This window comes from Protopterus annectens, chromosome 5.part0 (genome assembly GCF_019279795.1).
Source record: "Protopterus annectens isolate FY-2018-M chromosome 5.part0, PAN1.0, whole genome shotgun sequence".
NCBI classification, from domain to species: Eukaryota; Metazoa; Chordata; order Ceratodontiformes; family Protopteridae; genus Protopterus; species Protopterus annectens.
In genome coordinates, this window is record NC_056735.1 from 737,354,497 (window position 1) to 737,374,019 (window position 19,523).

Sequence of the window (19,523 nt, forward strand, 5' to 3'; positions counted from 1 at the left end):
CTCATAGATGGACCCCAGATAGTATACATTGGCAAGAATACCTCAGAGAGCATCATTGTGAACACTGGGGTACCACAGGGTTGTGTCTTGAGCTCCTTGCTGTTCAGTTTGCTGACCCATGAATGCACCACTAGGTACAGCTCAAATCACATAATTAAGTTTGCAGGTGACAACAGTTGTGGGTCTCATCAGCAATGAAGATGAAATAGCCTACCAAGAGGAGGTTAACCAACTGATTGTGGGGTGCGACAGCAACCTGGCACTGAATATGAACAAGAGCAAGGAGATAATTATCGACTTCAGAAGGAACCAAGGAGTGCACCCTCCACTCACAATCCACAGAGAAACAGTGGAGAGGATAAAAAGCACTGAGTTCTTAGGGGTACATATCGCAGAGGACTTGTTATGGTCCATAAATACAAATCCCATTGACAAGCACATGCAACAGTGTCTCCGTTTTGTGTGAGGAATGAGAAGAGCAAACCTTCCACCTCCTGTTTACATAACCTTCTACAGAGGAACTATAGAAAGCATCTTGTCACACAGTCTGTCGGTATAATATTTGTCATGAAAGGAGATACTGCCAGCCCAGCTAGCTAGAATTTTGTAAATAATTATGTGATTTGTGAATATTAACATGATTTATAAAATTGTGTAACAAACGGGAGATATTGCCACCACTGCTGTCTGGAATTTTGTAAATGGTTATGTCTCATCTGTGAATGTCAACATGCGTCACGTAAGATGCTTGTGTTACAGATGTATTAGAATTGTATGTCATATTGCACACACACGTGCTGAAGAGGTATTTTGTAAAGTACTGAGCAAAAATGTATATACACTATTGTAACTGTATAGATGTATATATTTTAACAGTGGAAATTGAATTGCAACACAAGAAGTTAACTTCAGAAGAATAGTTGAGATTGAATTACTTTATGGCTGGGCCATAAAAAGAGATGATATCTTTCAGTTTCAGTGAAACAGGAGACATAATGTCTAGAACTAGAAGTTTTTTGTATTGTCTTTAAATGTGGAGTAATCTACCTTATTTTACGACTTCCACCATTTGCCAAAAGATCTGAGGTCTATGTATTTTCACAGGTGGATGCTGAATGCTACCAGCTGCATCATGGTTTTTTTTTACCTGGGTTAGAGTCAGATGACAAGAAGTGATGTCATTCTGCAAGCTATCCCAGGACTAATATTTGGAATATTAATTTAAGAACTCTGAGAGAGAGCATTTTGTATTTTGTCTTTGACCTGACAGGAACATCCACTCACCATATCTATTGTGTTGCTCTGTAAGTTAACTAGGGTACAGTAGTTTCTCTTAGATACAATCAGGAATATAGTGCGATATAGTTTAGATGTTTTCTTTATTTATTTGAGACTGTCCTGCAGTGTTGTTTTAAGTATTTCCAGTAATTTTGAACTCTGATGTTACTGTGATTATATACTGAATATTTTCTTGTTCTTTTATTATTTATAATTAAATGTGTTTAAGCCTTTCTTTGTGGCTATTTGTGAGACATATTTAAGTTCTGAGAGTACTTGCATATTTATTTGGTGATACTGTGGGCCACTCCTAATAGCCTTGCTCTTGGTCAAACTACCATTTGGATTAATAGTAACATTACGCAGTAAGATTGGACACCCTTTGGTAAGAGCCTTAAATTAGCTTATAAGGATGTGGCGGTGGCATGGCTACATTATAGTCTGGACAATAGCGACTATAGCTTGTAAACCTGTGCCAACCTTTCCCAAGTGTGTGTGTGTGTGTGTGTGTGTGTGTGTGTGTGTGTTTGTGTATTAATCAAATCTCAAAGAGTGTGTGTCAGCTACTTGGGCAGGGACATGAAGCACTGGTTGGACAGAGAGAGGGTGCTGGAGGTCTTTGCTTGGCCACTCAGCTTAGATTTCAACTCTTTAGTTGTGCCAGTGGGACGTCTTATTGGGGATCTGGAGAAAGAGGGAGAAACCAGCCCCAGACTGACTGTGGTCTCTGTATGCTCTTAAGGGAAATTGCACTTTACTGTGTGTGTACTTGTCATCCTCCCAATGTACACCCCACACTGGTGCTAGTGGTGAGTGTGAAGACTGGTAGAAAAGAGTGAAGGCTGCCAAATTAGCCAGATAGAATTTTATACATAATTCTATCTTTTGTAAATTTGAATGTGAATCACAGCCTTTTTGTTTTAAATGTAAAGAAATACTGTTACATGTGGAACTGGAAATAAATGTGACAAGAATGCACTCTGCTGACCAAAGTAAAGCATGTGGTAACCCTTTCATGTAGACAGTGGTGCCGAAAAGTCTAGATGAAGAAATTCTTTCTGTTTTAACCAAGAGTTAAATTGCTAGATTTAAACATGCAAATGTATTTTTATTGCTCTGTTCCTGACCAGCTGCAAGATAACAAAAGTAGTAAAATGAAAAAAAGGCTTCCACCACTTCGAAAAGTTCACGGAGAAATTCTGTTAAAATGTAGGCTTTAATAAAACGAAGAAATAAAAAGCACAAATTGTGCTATTCAGGTTGCAGGTCAAACAGGATAAGTGCTTTCAGTTAAAAAAACCTTCTTCAGATCCTCTCAAAAGGGAGATGTTAAAAATGTAAATGTAGTCAATGTGTAGTGTGGGAACTCCAGGAAAGTGTAAAAATGATGTAATGTTTATCAGAACTGCAATAGCAATTTAAACAGAGAGAGCCAGAGATAAATAAGCATTTTTGTCTGACTATCCAACTCAGCACTCTGCCTGTTGTCTTAAGTAAATTATCTTAGAAGCGTGTTTTCTTGTAGAAATAGCTAGGACTGTAAAGAAGTGTTTTTTTGTGATGTCAGAACTGTACTACTGATTTATTTTAAGTATTTCTGTGTGATCTCTGAACTCTTTTGACTAGCACTGCATAGTAGAAAGTATTGTCTTGTGGTTTTAATTATTTATTATTAAATATTTTAAAACCTTTTAACTGTGGCTGGTTTGTGTAGAGATAATTTAAGCTCTAAAGTACATTGCATATTTACAGAGTTTACTGTCCAGGTCACTCCAGATAAGCTTTGACTATTTAGTCACATCTACCAATTGGATAATAATAATAATGCACAGTAATAATTGGGCACCCTTTCAAGGGCCTTTGAGTAGCTGATAAATATTAGATGGGTGGTGGCAAGTGGTACTACCGTATAGTCTGGTTAAAAGGGACACAGCTGGAGAACCTGTGCCAGCCTTCCCCAGGAGTGTCTGTGTGGTTGTATAAACTTATCTCAGTGTGTGTGTGTCAGCTACTTGGGCAGGGACATGAAGCACTGGTTGGACAGAGAGGCTGCTGGAGATTTTAGCTTGCCCAGCTAGTCTAAGATCTGGACCCTATAGCTGTGCCAGTGGGGAGTCTTATTGGGGACCTGGAGAACAAGGGAGCGACCAGCCCCAGACTGACTGTGATCTCTGTGTGCTCTTAAGGGAGATTACACTTTACTGTGTGTATTTGTTATCCTTTCCTCGTATATGAGACACCCTCTCTGGTGTTAGTGGTGAGGATTAAGGCTCCTTGATTGCTGGGCCAGGCACAGGTGTCACAGTGAGGATTGAGGCTCCTTGATTACTGGGCCAGTGGCGGGGCATCACAGTGTGGAAACTGCTCTGCTTTGGATCAGAAGTCTCTATAAAGGGTGATGAAAGTAGGTGGGAAAATTATTAGGACCAATCTTCCATCTATTCAGGACCTATACTTGCCTCGATGTCACAGCAGAGCCACTAAAATAGTCAGGGACTTCACTCACCCCGCCCATGGACTGTTTCCGTTCCCATCATCCAGTAATGCCTATCACAGTATGCAGTGTAAAATAGACAGATTCATAAGAGCTTCTTTACACAGGCCATTAGACTACTCAACTCTGCTAATAACATGCATGATAATGGCCATCAGGTGTAGCAGATGCAGAGTTGCCAGACGTCCCTGTTTGGGTGGGACTGTCCCGAGATCAGCAGCCTGATCCCGAGTTCTGCCCTGCCGGTTTAATTCCCGGCCAGCCTCCACTTTGTTTGTTTGTTTTTTTTTTTTTTTTTTTTTTTGATTGTCCCGTATACCTGGCATACGGGCCAATCAAAAATCGCTAAACACGGAGCTACTTGTGTTGAATGCGGAACTGCAGTGCAGAGCTACTGAGCTATTGTTCTTGGTATGTGTTCACTTGGTGTGAAGACCTTCTTTTTTTTTTTTTTTTTGTGGGAGTGGGAGGCTAGCAATTACCCTACCAATAACATAAACTTAATGGTTTGCCTGAGTCATGCCTAACTTTGTCATGGCTGCACTGACTTTTAACCTGGATGGTAGAGACCTCTTGAGTGCATTGCAGCAGCATATTTGACACTGGATATTACAATTCTGCCCATTAAAGTCTGAAAGGTTGAAAAGAAACAAAATGAATGCCAGTATACTGGAATAGTCCTCTAGTATTAAAAACCTACCTTTTCCTTTGGCTTCATCCATTAGAGCTATCCGCCAGTATCCCTTTGTTAGATCTAATGTTTAAAAAAAAATCATGCCGTCCCCATCTTTTGTATTAGTTGTACACTTTTTAATTTTTCTTTTCTTTTACTCCGCCCAAGCATTTTGTACTTCCTGTTGCACAGGATTTCTCTGTGACTCTGGTATACTGTAAGGCTTTAAGTTGAACTTTTTTCCTTGCAATGTACTCAGTATGGTGTTCAATTAGGGCTGTCCTGCTGCTTAACTCTGAAAACATTAATTTGTTTCTTAACATAAATTCTTTTCTTTCTTGTTTCTGTGGCTTAGGTATTGAGGTCAGGTTTCTGTCTTCATCTGCTGGTCTCTGTTGTTAAACTAACTTAAGAGATTTTTTATTTTTTCCCATGGTTGTGGAATGCTAAGAAAGAAAGGTGATTATCAAAGTTTTCTTCTTCCGGCATTCTGTTAATTTCTGCTTTGGGTTGCTACTTCTAATTTTTATTTTACTTATTTATTTATTTTTAAGGCAATCATTATAGCTTATGACATCGCCCTTCCCAGAAGACATTAAAGGTAAAATATTAAAATGCCCCTCTGAATAAGTTATCTCTTTTCTTAGAACACCTTCACAAAAAGTATCATGCAAAATATAAACCAGCTGTTTCACACACCATTCCAGAGGTATGCTTACTATATCCCTCTAAGACATGTCCCTTTTATTGCCAACAGACCAGACAATAGCAGTTTCATAATAAGAAATAACTTGAAAAGAAAGAGCTGATAAGGTGCAGAAAGCAGCAGCAAGAGCATCAAAAACTTATTCCCTGTTAATAAATGTTTTTGCTTTATCCATCTAAGACTATATATCTAGCAGGAAAGAAGCTAGGAGATAGGGGTCAATAATTTCAATGAGAAAGACATGGAGGAAAAGCATATCATGTTTTCCATTTTATTTCTTCACAAGAGTAGTTCAAAAAAGGGAAGAGAACAGCCATGTTATCACTGCATCATTTTTCAGGAGAAATCTGCAGTACAGAGCAGCTTAGCTGGTTAGCCATTGACTGCACCATTGTGTCCTTTAGCTGCTTTTAATACTCATCAAGCCGCTGTACACTCAAAACTGCATCTCACATTGAGATTAAAAATGGAAAGAAGGAGCCTTGTTCCTGCTGTTAACAACACTTCCAACTGATTGTAAGATCAGATTTTCCTGTGTCTTGGATTCCCTCTCGATCTCTGCACAGAAAAGGAGAACTACTACTTAACATTTCTGTCATTCTGAAGATGGCTCAGAGCAGTCCTCATCTCTTCCTGTGTCACAACATGCTTTTTCTTATCTGAAGGAAATATGTAATGCATGTGCTGTATATAATTTAGCACCTGAACATTTTCAAATACGGGCACAGTTAGTAACAAAGGTAGAGGCCAGGTCAGTATATCAACACTTCCTGGTATGAAGGCCCTAATAATGGAAGTTTTTGTCTTATTAAAGCTCTGGATGTTGTAGAGTAATTATCATTTCAGACAAGAATGACATTCTTCCCCCTTGTGCCCTTGTCTGTTATGGTTAATATTTTTTACATTTAGTTTTTGATTCCTTTCAGTAAGAACAGAGTTGGCATAATGGTTAAGGTGTTTACCTCACAGTAATCCTGACCTCTGGTTATTGACTAGGCTTGTAGTACCCTTTGAACTGATATTTACTTATGAACCTAAGTTTTATGTCTCTTCCTCTCTTTTATCTTTCTTTTATCTTTACATCTTTCCCTTAATAATGGAGCAGAGCTGAAGTGAGAGAGAAGCTGTTAGAACTTCATGACTGCCATCTGTTTGGTCTTATTGACTATAACCCAGATTTTTTTTATTGTTCTTGTAGCACCCCTGCTAGCCACTCCTCCAGTCTCCTCCTGTTATAGGTCTTGAGCCCATTCATTCCCTAGACAGCAGTGGCCTTCCTGGTTATGGGTGACAGTTGGAAGTAGCCATCATCCAGGCAGGCATGAAGGTGTCTTGTGTCTCACACACAACCATTTTATCCATTTGCTTTAGACTTCCTACATGTCTTTGTTATAGCAGCTTAAAGGTCTAGTTTTATCCCATCCTCATAAGACCTGTGCTGTACAGACTTAAAGGATGAGCTCTAAATGGCAGATAACTACAAAACAACCCCTGCACACACTTAATCTGCATCATTCACAGAGCAGAGCTAAGGGACATTTTTGTAACCTAACCTCTATCCCTGATGACAAGCATGTGAGCTTGTATCAGGGGGACGAGCTTCCCTTTCCCCATTGTATGCCTGTTAATGCACATGCTTCCCTTGAGGGGTACTTCTAGTCATTTAATTGCTTGGCAAAAACAAGCACATGCTCTTGGTCCATAACAGTGCCTGCCATGCAACTACTCTTGCAGTAGATGTCACCAGTGCAGCAGATTAGACCACCTCACACCCCTAAAGATGGATAAGCCAGTTTCACCAGTCATTCCCATCATCCTTCATTTCTCACGCAGGACCTACACCACTGGATCTCTGGTCTTCTAAGTCATAATCAGGACTTTATCCCTCTAAGCAATGGAGCCAGTGTCATGACCTAAAGTTTGCATAAAGAAACATTTAACAATATTTAAGGCAAATGCTCAAGTAGGTGACAAATATGCTCAAGATCTATTTAATTGTGGTAGGTATCCCACTTTATACACTGTAGACCAAATGTTTGCAATGGACATGGTGAAACCGGAAAAGAAAATATTTGGATTTTCTAAATTTGCTCTGAAGTGTCCTGATCTACCTTACTGAAATGTAAATGTACAATGTTGTTATTGTGAAGCGTTGGAGAAAAAAAATAATATATTTGGAATTTTCAGGCACAAAGGAAGTTCATTGGGAATTTGTACGTGGGTTGCTGGAAAATGCCATTTATGGAGGTCGTATTGATAATGTCTTTGACCTGAGAGTTCTGAAATCATATCTGGAGCAGTTTTTTAATTCAAAAGTAATTGGTAGATCACCGTCTGAAAGCAGGAAAACCATTGCATTCCCATCTTGTATCTCTATGCCAAATTCATGCAACATATTGGTAAGTAAAATTGAAACTTTTTTCCTAGTGCAGTAAAGCTTATAGACTAACAATGTATACTGTTTATGTTGTGGGTGTGTGACTGCATCAGAATTAAATGCTGTATTGCATTCATAATCACACTGATATGTTGAAATATTTCATTGTGTTTTAGAAAAGTAGAGTTTATGTAGATCACTGCAGACATAATATAGTTAAACCCAGAAAGTGGGAAAAAAAAGATGAAATCTAAAAATTAGGGGCAGATTAGCAAGGTCAAAAAAAAAGTGAGTGATGTTTGAAAACAAAGCTCCAAGAAACATGCCAGAGCATCTATCCTTGTGAATTGGTGAGAAAGCAACAAAGGATGAGCTGTCTTGGCAGAGAATTTGCAGGTTATTTGGACACTGTCATCTGCTTTGCTTGAGTAATATACTGGAAATACATAAAAAGAAGTTGGACTGGAGTGTGGAAATCCCATGCTAACTATGTGGGTGTTAATGAGTGGTTGGTATATTTGGAAGTGATGTTATTTTGTCATTCGTATATGCAATTCTGGAGATATAATATAAGTGCATATATTAATTGTTAAACAGCTGAATTCCATACAGAATACAACTGAATGGTTATTCATAAGGTTTGAAACTTTTCAGGCAAGGGGTGATTCCACATCCCTTATGATAACTGATTCAGAGGACCGTTGCAACTGCACCAAGCACAATCCTGAGTACTTGTAGGTTAAAGTAAAAAATCAACACCACTGCGTCTGAAAAGAAGACAAAACTTGTGATTGTGGTTGTGATTTTTAAAATGGTTTTAGATGATTATGTTCAGGTTTGTTCAGTGCTTTATAAAATAAATGATACTGTACTGGCAGATGTTTTCAGTAGATCATTGTTGGGCCGTGCAGAAGTATCTAAGGATGGGAAGACTCCAAGTGTGGCACCTTTATACAGGTAAAGTTTAGGGACCTACTTAATGTCTGTTTTACTGTGCCATCAGCTCTGCAGCGAGTGACCCAAATAGTACTCATGCCTGTGCCTTGTCATCTTTCAAGAGCCTTTAACTTTTTAGATTATTTTAAAAGGCAGCCTGTTGAGTTTTTTTTTTTTTTTACTCTTGATATTTGATTTTCAGACTCCATTTCTGAGATGAAAAATGCCATTTGGCTGAGTGAGGTGTTTTAAGATTATTTGTTTGTCTGATTTTGTTGGCATACTGCATTGAATAATTGTTGGGAACTTCCCTTCTGATAGCTCAACTTCAGCACAATTCTGATTTTTCTCTCACTCCCATATTTCGGGGCATATGTGTTTCTTTCTGGTGCATGTTGTGACATTACACTCCAAACTAGGAGGAATCATCTAGCCTATGTGCCACTTCTGTCCTAAAATTTATGCTGATCTCACAGTTCAAACTTCAAGTCATAATATTCTTCATAGAAATGTTCTTTTTCCATACTTATTGCCTTAAACTCCAAACCATTGTTAAGTGTTCCTGTCATTGTCAGATTACTGCTAAGGACTGGTACTGGCATCAACACTGCCTGTACTGCATGGGAGTGAAGCAGTTTGTGAAGCATAACCATAAGTGTCAGCATTGTTAACTGGCCACCCATAGGAGATATAGAAGAGAAACTCAAGATATGCTTCATCTTCAGAAAAGGAACTACTACACAGGTATAAGTAGGAGAGTCTTCCCTTATTTCCAGGCCCATGCTAAACCATTGGAAGAAAAATGATCAGTGGCCAGGTAATGAACAAAATGTACTCTTTCTAAGTTTGCTTATTATGCTTCTTCATGCTTTTTGCAGGTAACAAGGTCCTTCCTTGGCTATAAAGGGATCATTTTTGTACCTTATTTCAATCCAGAGCCCCCAGCAGCCAGTTTGTTGTGGGACATCCTCAGGTCCGTATACAATCTTCCGTATGTGAACATTCATTTCTTGAGCATACCTAGCCTGCTTATGAGTATTGTCTCTAAAGGTCTCCCCCAGCTTAGTGGGCAAACTCAGAATAAGGGAGGTTACTCTTTCTGCCACTGAGAGAAATTTAGATCTTGCTGACTACGGTTGAGGAGATGCTCCTCATTTTTCCAGTGTCACCTGGGAATACTGGGACAACCAGATGATGGATGTACATGCAGAAATGCACCCTTAGGGAACTTGTTTTTTTTTTCACTAGTCCCAAACCTTGTACATGCTGACACAACCCGATAACCTCCAGCTTATGCTGCCTTGCATTTTATGGCCCATCTCCCAATACCTAAAACTTGCTTGTCAGTTGTTTATTATCTCAATTGTTGGATGAGTCCAGGCCATCCTACACTTAAATTAGGTGGTAAAGAATATTCACTTTGTCCTTCAGTATCTTGAGAAGAAAAGTTTGTGGATCGTGAGGTCCTCGTTTCTTAGACATACTAAGATAATAAGATTTCCTTTCCCTGTAACTGCCCTCCACATTATCCTCTTCGTTTGGGATTCTCTTAAGCTCTCGAAGTTCATCATAGACTAGACTTCTCTCCAGAAATGCATCACTTGCATCCTGGGCAGCAAAGATGAGGAACCTTGGTTCACCTGTTCTAGGCACACTGTCTTGAAAGATGTCATATTTGCTGCCCAGCTACATCCATGTTCAACTGCTATTGTTCTAGAGAAAGCAATCACCCCTCATTGAAGAGTAATGACAGCTTGTCCAGGGATCCCAGGAGGTTCAAATTTTTTATCCTACAACCTGATCAGAAATCCAAGGCTTTGTACAGAGTGGGCAAGAGTGTTTTCTCCTCTTGTCACTTTGGGATCTGGAGAGCCATCATTGTGGAGGGGTGGGTTTAAGATGTGGCCATAGATGGCCCAATCTTGGAATTACTGGATTCACCCTCCATAACAGGCTTTTCTTAATGACTATGTAGTCTGTGCAGAGCACTTGGAATAGGCTCAAAGCCTGCTCTCCCCAAAGACATTGTAGGACCTATTCCTTCTTAGGAGAAATCAGAGTGTTCTGTTCTCACCTTATCCTTGTTGCATGGGGAACAGAAGACTTGCTTCTTGAGAACTTCAGTAGGTACACCTGACACATCTGATTCTTGTAGTGACTCCTGATGGATTATTTACTTGATGCTGCAAGGTGCATGGATCATGTTTCTTTACACAATAGACACCTTTTGGCACATCATTGTCTTAGGCCCCCAAAGATTCCCTCAGTCTGCCATTTCTGCTTCACTTTCACTTCATCATGTAGTTTGGTTTCTCCTCCGCACCTGGAGCATTTACTAAGACTTCCTCGGCCACTGCTGCAGCCCTCTGCAGAGGCTGAATGTAATGAAGGATAATGCAGCACTTTCTAACGAGACTCACCTTGGAGTAGGACATGCCAGTAAACAGTCTTTTGGCCATGTTGGCTAACACATTCCTCCTCAGTTCTGCTCATTTCTTCAGAGCAAAGTGGAACTGATGCTAGAGAAGCTCTGTCCTTTATCATAGGGAAGATTTCATAATGCCACTGCATTGTTTCTTTTGTGCACCTCACCACAGAATTAATAGTTCAGAGAATAATAAAAAAACAAAGTTGCCCTTTTTGTCAAGTGGTTTCAGAGGTTTCAAGCCTTCATTTACCCAATAGTGCAGAAAACTGAAAGACAAGAAAGTATCTTTCCTTTCCGTCAAGTGCCACGTGTATGTCAAGCTTGGCTGCTTGTGTAAATCCTCTCTTCCCATTGAATATTTCATTAGATGCTTTGGAGGTGATCACATACATTTAGTAAAGTGGAAGATATTCTCTGTTTTTGGGATAAAGGTATTCTGCCTCCTGAGCCCTGACTTATCTTTTTTTTTTAATTTTAAACAAGAAATAATTTTATTGCATTATCACTTATAACATAGTCATACATTTATTCAAATGAAAACAAAACATATTGACATATTTTCAATAGCAAATGTTATGCATCACATACAATCTACTATAAAGTCATTCAGACATTACATAGCTCTTTCAATTCCTGCCTTCCAATAAGCCTCATTACTCCTCCAAAACATTATTCTGCATTTATTGTTCCCACAATTCCATTTTTTCTATATAATTTGCTTCTACCCTTTTCTAAAGATTCCACTTCTAGTTCTTTTATCTCTGTTCCTATATTCATTGCTTCTAGTACTGTTGGTTTAGGCTTTGATTTCCTTTTTCTAGTAATTGCGTTTTTGGCAGCCACCAGAATTAAACTCAACAAGGCCTTACTTATGTGTAGGCTATTCATATTCTGTATCATAGCTCAAAAAAATAATTTTCTTAGTTACACCTATTTGCTCACCCAATATTTCTGACAAAGTAGTCTGCAGGAAATATTTAGTCTGCCACTCACAAAAAATATGTTCCCAGTTATCTCTCTCTTCCCCATTACACCTCCAACATTTGCAATCTACCTGAGGAAAATTTCTTTGGAGTCTTCTTGGGGTATAAAATACTTAGGCAAACACATCTAAGCAAAATCCTAAATTTTCTTGACTTTGTTACACATTGGGAGCCGTGCATGAATTCTTCCATTGGTTCTTTGTGAATTGCTTATCCAGTCTGTCTTCAAAATCCTTTCTTTCCCCTATGATTGATTCCTGTAGTTACGATGCAATATTTTTAATGCCGTACTAATTATCCCTTATATAACATCAGCTTCTTTTCTAGATTCTACTAAAAACTCTACCAGTACTGTTCTTTCACTTAAAATTCTCATATTCCTTTCTCTTTGCCTATACTCTGATATCAATCCTAGATATGGAAGGCAATCTCTGGCCTACAGTTCACATGTATTCTTGGTCTCTTCCCGTTCTGTTAACTTTCCCTGTCTAATTATTTTGCTCCCAGTACTTTGGTTCCTTTGCCAGTTTTCTCCAGTAAATTCCAATCCCCTCTTGCCTCTTCTCCATATTCCTAATTGCCTTCATCCCTATCAGCAGAATCTCCTTTCTCCATTCCCGTGTTGACTTAGTTCTTAGAATACTTTCTGCTATTTATGAATATAATATTCTGTGTGGTTATTGTTATTCTCCCCAAGGATCTGCATCCAAAATCCCAGTCTCTCCTTATTTCTTGAGCTTCCCCAGTGTTTCATCATCATCCCTTTCCACTTTGAATTATAACTTCCTGCTTGTGCTATGTATAAAAGCCTTAACTGTGTAGCTCTGAAATGCCCCTTCAAATCAGGTAATCCCAAACCACATTGTTCTATTGGAAGGATCTGCTTTTCCCACTTGACTCTCTGCCTCTTCCCCTCCCAGATAAAATCCTTAAACTCTTTAGAATTGCTATCCACAACTTCTCCTGTTGTTGATAATATTTGCCTGACCTGTGTATAAAACTAAAGAGACTGAAAACATTTTCACTACTTGTATCTTCCTGTCCATATCTATAAAACAGAGCTTCCAGTTTCTTATTTTTTATATTATCTTTTGTTTAGTCTCTTTCCACATATCCATAGCTGCCTTAATAGAATCCTTTTTAACCCATACTCCTAAGTACTTCATTTTGTCATGTCCCCATAAATATGGGTAATGCTGAACCTGCCATGAGTCATCTTAAGCATGTATATGACTTGACTTTTAGTTATCCTGAGCCAAAGGTGCATGTCTTTAGAATTTGCGCATATCATTACCTTATAGATGGAAACAGAGTGGGCCACTACTTGCTGGCAAAGTGGCCCCAAGGGGAAGCTTCTTATTCCCCTGCTTTTGAAAAACTAATTTTCATCTTACAGGTTCATAGATAAGTTCTAGGCTATTTGCCCTATGGCCTATATAAGCCTAGCCAAAAAGGTATCCTGGTTTTCGCTACCCAAGAAAATTATTTTCCTGTGCTCCTGTCGAGCAGAGCCACAGAGGTGATCCCCGGGGTGAATTTCCTTTTTCCCACCCAATCATCAAGATTTTTCTTGAAGAGTGCTAATGAGGAACTTTGTTTAATATAGCTAGGGAGTTTATTCCAGAGTATGGGAATTCTCTGGGATAGAAATATTTCCCTCCAGCATGTTCTGTTTATTGTGGTGACAAGGTTTAGGTCCTAGAGCATGTAGCTCGGAGGGATTGGGATTTCTTTAAGTGGAGCATGTCCAACAGCTCTGGGTTTGACATAGCTTTGTATGTTAGGCAGAGATCGCCTCTGAGTAGGGATATGCGACAGAGTAAAGCTGGGTTTTTTTGAGACAGTCTGCATAGGGCATCTGTTTGAGGCTGGTAATCCTCTTTGTGAGGTATTTCTGCGGCCTTTTATGTTGTACATGTCTTGTGAGGTACATACCAAAAGGGGCATTGTACTGTATAATGGGTCTAATAAGTGATGAGTAGAGGGGAACAATGACCTCTTTTTTCCTGGATGAGAAACCTTTTGTGATGGGGTGCGCCACATAGAAGGATTTCCTAACTACTGTGGCGATGTGATTATCAAAAGAGAGACAACTGTCCACCTGTGTCCCATGGTCTCTTATCACATTTTCGGTGTTAAGTAGACTACCACCTATGTGGTAGTTCATCTGTACAGAGTTTTTACTAAAAGGGATGACAGTGCACTTTTTGGCATTGAGCTTGAGGCCATGGCTTTGATACTGGGCATCTGTCTCAGTGAGGCCCTTTTGTAGGATGTCCACATCGTTAAGAGTTTCGATTATGGCTCCTAGTTTGCAGTCATCTGCGAACTTCGTTAGCCAAAGACCTTCTGTGTTAGCCTGTACTTCAGAGAAGTAGATACCAAACAGGAGAGGACCCAGGACTGAACCCTGTGGTACTCCACTTGTCACTGGTCTGAAGTCAGATTTGGAGTCTGCTACTTTCACAGTGTGGGTTCTGTCAGTGAGCCAGTTGGCAACCCATCATGTGACATAGGGATTTATACCTAGTTTAGTGAGTTTATCTTTAATTCCAGAGTGGGGGATGGTGTCAAAAGCCTTGGCGAGATCTAGATAGGCTGTGTGAACCACCTTACCCTTGTCTACGGCTTTGGTGACTGCTTCAAAGAAGTCTGTCAGGTTTAGGAGACATGATCTGTCTTTTACAAACCCGAACTGGGTGGGGTCCAGAGTTTGGAGATTACCAATGTCTTTGTTTATAAGTTCCACAATGATGCATTCCATTGCATTGCAGACCAGGCTCGTCAGGCTAATGGGGCGGTAGTTCCCGGGGCCCGTGGTGGCTCCCCCTTTGTGGCGTGGGATAACCATCGCTGTGCATCATTCAGTGGGCACAAAGCCTGAGGTGAGGCTATGATTGAACATGGTGCTTAGGAGGGGTGCCAGTTCGTTCTGTAGTTCATGTAGAATGCAGCCTGGAATGTTGTCTGGTCCCATGGATGCTGTGCTCTTGGCTTTGGAGAGTGTGTTTTTTACCTGTGCAGCCGTGATTACACAAACTTAGAACTTTGCATTCTTCTGGTATAGAGATGGGCCCTTTAGGGGCTGAGAGGAAGTTAGCACTAAACCTATCTGCCAGGATGTTGGCAATATCACTTGGTTGTGTATATTTAGTGCCATTGTGCTGTAACTCAGAGCAGATCCGAGTGTTGCCATTGAGATTCTTGACATAGCTATAGAATGCTTTGTGGTTGTCTTTAGAATCAGTGGCAATTTTGTTTTCGTAACTAGCTTTAGAGCATTTTATGAGTGATCTCAGATTTTTACTGAGGCTGACCAGGGAGTTCCTCCAATCATGGGATTTTACTCTTTTTTGCAGTAGTTTCTTTCTTCTGTTGTAGAGTTTGTTTATGGCAGGGGACCACCAGATTGGCTTCCTTTTTTTGGAGGATCGCATCTTGGTTCTGTTAGGGATAGCACGATCCATGCACTCATGTAAGTGCTTATAAAGTGCATTTGTGTAGGATTCAGCAGTCGTACCTCTGTTGTCCATTTGCATGGGTGTCGTGAAGTTTGCCACTTCTGTATTAAGAAGCGTGAAGTTGGCTTTGGAAACATTTTTTACGGTGGTTTCCCTAATGGGGGATGGGGCAGGATGTGGTTTTCTAGGGTGATTAGTTTGTGGTCGGATCTGACCAACGGGGAATTGACCTCTGGTGTGGGACACCGGTCACCCATGTTGATGATGACCAGGTCTAGAATATTGCTACCCCTGGTGGGGGTGTGGATAAGCTGATCCAAGGCATAGGAATTTATGAATTTCAGAAAACGTTGAGCAAAAGAGTTGGTACATGAGTAGTTTTCCCAGTTAATGGTGGGATAGTTGAAATTGCCCATTAGGGTGTTGGGTTGTACCCTAATATTTTCCAGTGTATCAAGAAATAAGGAGTGGGAATCCTGGGGCATGGTGGAGGATCTGTAGCAAGTTACAATTTGGATTGTGGTCTTGCCCAGAGTTGGTTGCACTTGGATAATCTCGGATGCATTATGCTGAGCAACTAGCCTGGAGGTGTGGATATCCTTATTGAATATGGACACGCCTCCGCCTTTAGTGTTTCGGTCTAGGGTAGGTGGCTGAAAGGTGTGGTATGAATTAAAGCCTGGTAATACAGGGGTGCTCTCTGGAGCCTTGAACCAGGTCTTTGTCACTGAACAGATTTCGATGTTCTCCATTTTAAGAAGTGCCTCGAGTGAGTGCATTTTGAGATTTAGACTTCTAGCAGTGAGTAGCATTACCCTCAGATTTTGCTTGCTTGTACCTGTTATGGTGGTGAATTTTGGTGGCAAGAACATTAGCAAGTATCCAGATTCCCAAGGGCAACAGGTGCAGGCCATCTCTGGCAAAGCATCTTGGGTTTGCCGATCATATCATCCCAGGCAGGCAGATACTGGATCCCCTTAGAATGGCACCAGAAGCTTAGCCAATTGTTGAAGTCAATCATTTTGTCCTTGTACTGTGATATCATTCTGGCTGATGGCAGGATGCTACTCAGGGCTAGGGTCATACCTGCCTGGGCTACAAGATCGGAGAGCTCCTCCATGTCTCTTTTCATGTATTCCAGGGAAGTACGTCTCGGGTCATTCACACCAACGTGGACAATGACAGAGTCATATTTGTGGTTGTGGAGTGACCTGAGTGTGTGTGTTATGTGGTGTATCCTGACACCCAACAGGCAGCTGACAGTACCTTTCTCCTTGTTTAGCCTGGTGAGTGGAACATCAGTGTGCCTGACTATAGAGTCACCTATGACTAGAGTGTTTGGTACGTTGTTATGCCTTATTGGCTGTGGTTGAGTGGCACACTGAGTTTGTGGGCTATGTGTCATTTGGGCTGTGTTGGGGGGTGGAGGTTGCTTGCATTTCTGCTTTGGAGGTCTCTGTTGCTTGGGCAGATTTTTATTGAGAGCCTCCACAAATGTAGGTATTCAGACTCGTTATAAAGAAATTAACAGGCTTGCCTGGCCTCTATAAACTATTTAGACTCGTTATAAAGAAATTAACAGGCTTGCCTGGCCTCTATAAACTAGTGAATACAGCAACTTTAAAATTTGCCACTTGGAAAATAATTTTTCTGATGTTCGTTGCTTCTGCAACACGGTATTACCAAACTTCAGGCCATTATCCTTTGTCTGGGATGCCAAGAACTGTGCATCTGAGAGTTTGGTGAAATTAGATTTGACCGATTTTATTGGATATGACTCCCTCTTCAGTCCCTTTAAACACAAAGAAGCATGTTTTAGTTGCTTAAATTTTCACTTAACATATGAGAGAGCAGTTTTTGCTGATTTCATTGCATAGTGTTAATATGGCATAACCTAGTTTGGCAGTGTTTAGGGCCATCTTAAACATCGCTAGTGATTATCTTGTAAGAGAGGATTATTTGCTACTGTTAAGTTTGGATTACTGCTGATCTAGTATGAAGTTATATTCTGATTGGATTGGCTATTTCAATTTCTGTTTATATACATGTGTATATAAAGTATATACAAGCGCGTATATTTATGTAGGTTTGCTATCGGAATCTCAAAGTTTTAAACAAAATCCGTTTAGAACCTCGAATGGTCATGCCAAAATGCAAAATATCACTTAGGTGAAATGTCAGATCTGCTGAACGAATTCAGCAGATTCGGCATCTTTGCCGAATATCGAATGTGATGTCTGTGTAGGAGCCCAGGTAAGTGTACCTCCTACACTTCACATCACGTTTTCGCATGGAAGCAAGACCCCTCTGCCCCTCACACCCCCTGCTAGCTACATATTCCAACTCTGAGATCACACTACAGTGAGGAAAGGGATGAATATCCCAGTCTGCACTGGACTGTGATCACTAGTCATTAGATCAAGTTCATTTCAGGGGAATGCACAGTGACATTTGCTGATATGAACTATTGAACATGTAACGGTCGGCAACACAGAAATCGGCCATCTGCCATTCGATATCCCATCTACATAGAATCTGCATTCAGGATTTTGATTGTAAACCATTTATGTATGGGTTACTGCTGTTTGGTTGAAAAGCCAGTTCATTGAACTAAGAGAAAGCTGGTACTGTTGACTGAGGATGAGTTGATCGAATTGTACCTGCTGTTTTACTGTGGGAGATTGCATTAACAGTGGAGATTGGGAAATTTGCCCTTTCCTCACTGTAGTGCAATCTCAGAGTTAGAATATATAATAAGCATAGGCTGCTGGGGAGTATATGGAGGGAGAGGCATTAAAACTTTGTTTCTTTATTTTAATGATTCAGTGTTTCCTAGTATGATAATATGGGTTCAATGGAGTGGCTTTAGTTTGTGCACTCAGTATTAAACCACGGATCTGTACATGTATATGTATACTTGTGTGTGTGTGTGTGTGTGTGTGTGTGTGTGTGTGTGTGTGTGTGTGTGTGTATATGTATGTATATGTATATGTATATATATATATATATATATATATATATATATATATATATATGTATATGTATATACACACACACACCACAAAAAAGAGGAAACTACTTGTACAGGAGTGGTAACAACATATGACATTATGACATGCTAAAATAGACTGTTGTCATAAATACTAATGTAAGATCCATGTTAGACTGCTTTGCCTTCTTATTAAAAACAAGAAAACATGATTCAGGCTGGTATTGTTTGTTTAACCCATGGCTTATTAAGTAAAAACAAAAGATGTGTATAGCTCAACTTATGGACTTTGCTGTACTTTTGCCAGAGTGCTCAGAGCTGTACGTCTGAGCTGTTGTTGGCACTAAATTTGATTCTTCCTTCAGTCACTTCAGACACCATGGATGTGTGTTTTATTACTTAAATTGTCCTTTAGCATCTGAAATAACTTTAATGTTCTTCGTGTTTCACTGTTGCAGTCATTACATTTGGGTAATCTGCTTGCAGATTGCCCTCAGTCGGTCTGATTAACAAAGTCTTGGGTCCTCTGTCGTTGCTGTCCCTTCTTCCATGACGTCAGGGGTATAAAACATGCAGCCGACGCCATTACATCAGTCTTTTTTGCCGTGTGGTGCCTGAAGCAGAAGCAGTTCCCAAGTGCCGGTCGGTCGACTCCTGAAATTTTCGAGTTTCAGAACCGAAGTCTTAAACTTAAAGCTAAGTACCCCGTTGGGGAAACTTTTTCTTGCTCCTTTCCAATGTCAGTAAAAGTTAATAATTGCATTACTTGCGGAAAGCAAATACCTCATAAAGATTTTCATTCGTAGTGTATTCCTTGCCTAGGCCCTGACCACGACGTACCTTGTTGTCGGTTTTGTGCTTTATTTAATCAACACACTATCCATCATCGGTATATTTTTGCCTATAAATATTTCAGTTCTCGGTTTAATTATCCAGAAATGTCATCGGTTAGCCATCCGACTACCGGATCTTCGAAAAAACGCAAAGATAAAGACAGAGATAGGCCACCGAGGTCCAAAACTGCCGACGACGCTTCTTTTAAGCCATTCGCCAGTTCGTCGGTACTCAGTAAGGCGCTTTTGCAGCCTATGATACCCGCTACTTCTGATTCGCAGGCCTCTACTGAGACCCATTCAGAGTCCGGTATGCCGCGAGATTCTTCAACTATGGAACCCGCGGATTTCTGTACCTTGGATGG

The 19,523-nt window shown here is 40.2% G+C and overlaps 1 protein-coding gene across 2 annotated transcripts in view; it reads left to right on the plus strand.

Annotated features, from left to right (window-relative positions):
* Positions 1-19,523, plus strand: part of DYNC2H1 (dynein cytoplasmic 2 heavy chain 1) — a 6,555,988-nt gene that overhangs the window by 5,817,510 nt on the left and 718,955 nt on the right. For both annotated transcript variants that reach the window (XM_044072582.1, XM_044072581.1), the window contains one exon: positions 7,339-7,550. In XM_044072582.1, coding sequence (XP_043928517.1) covers positions 7,339-7,550 — 212 coding nt within the window. The remainder of the gene's footprint in view (positions 1-7,338; positions 7,551-19,523) is intronic.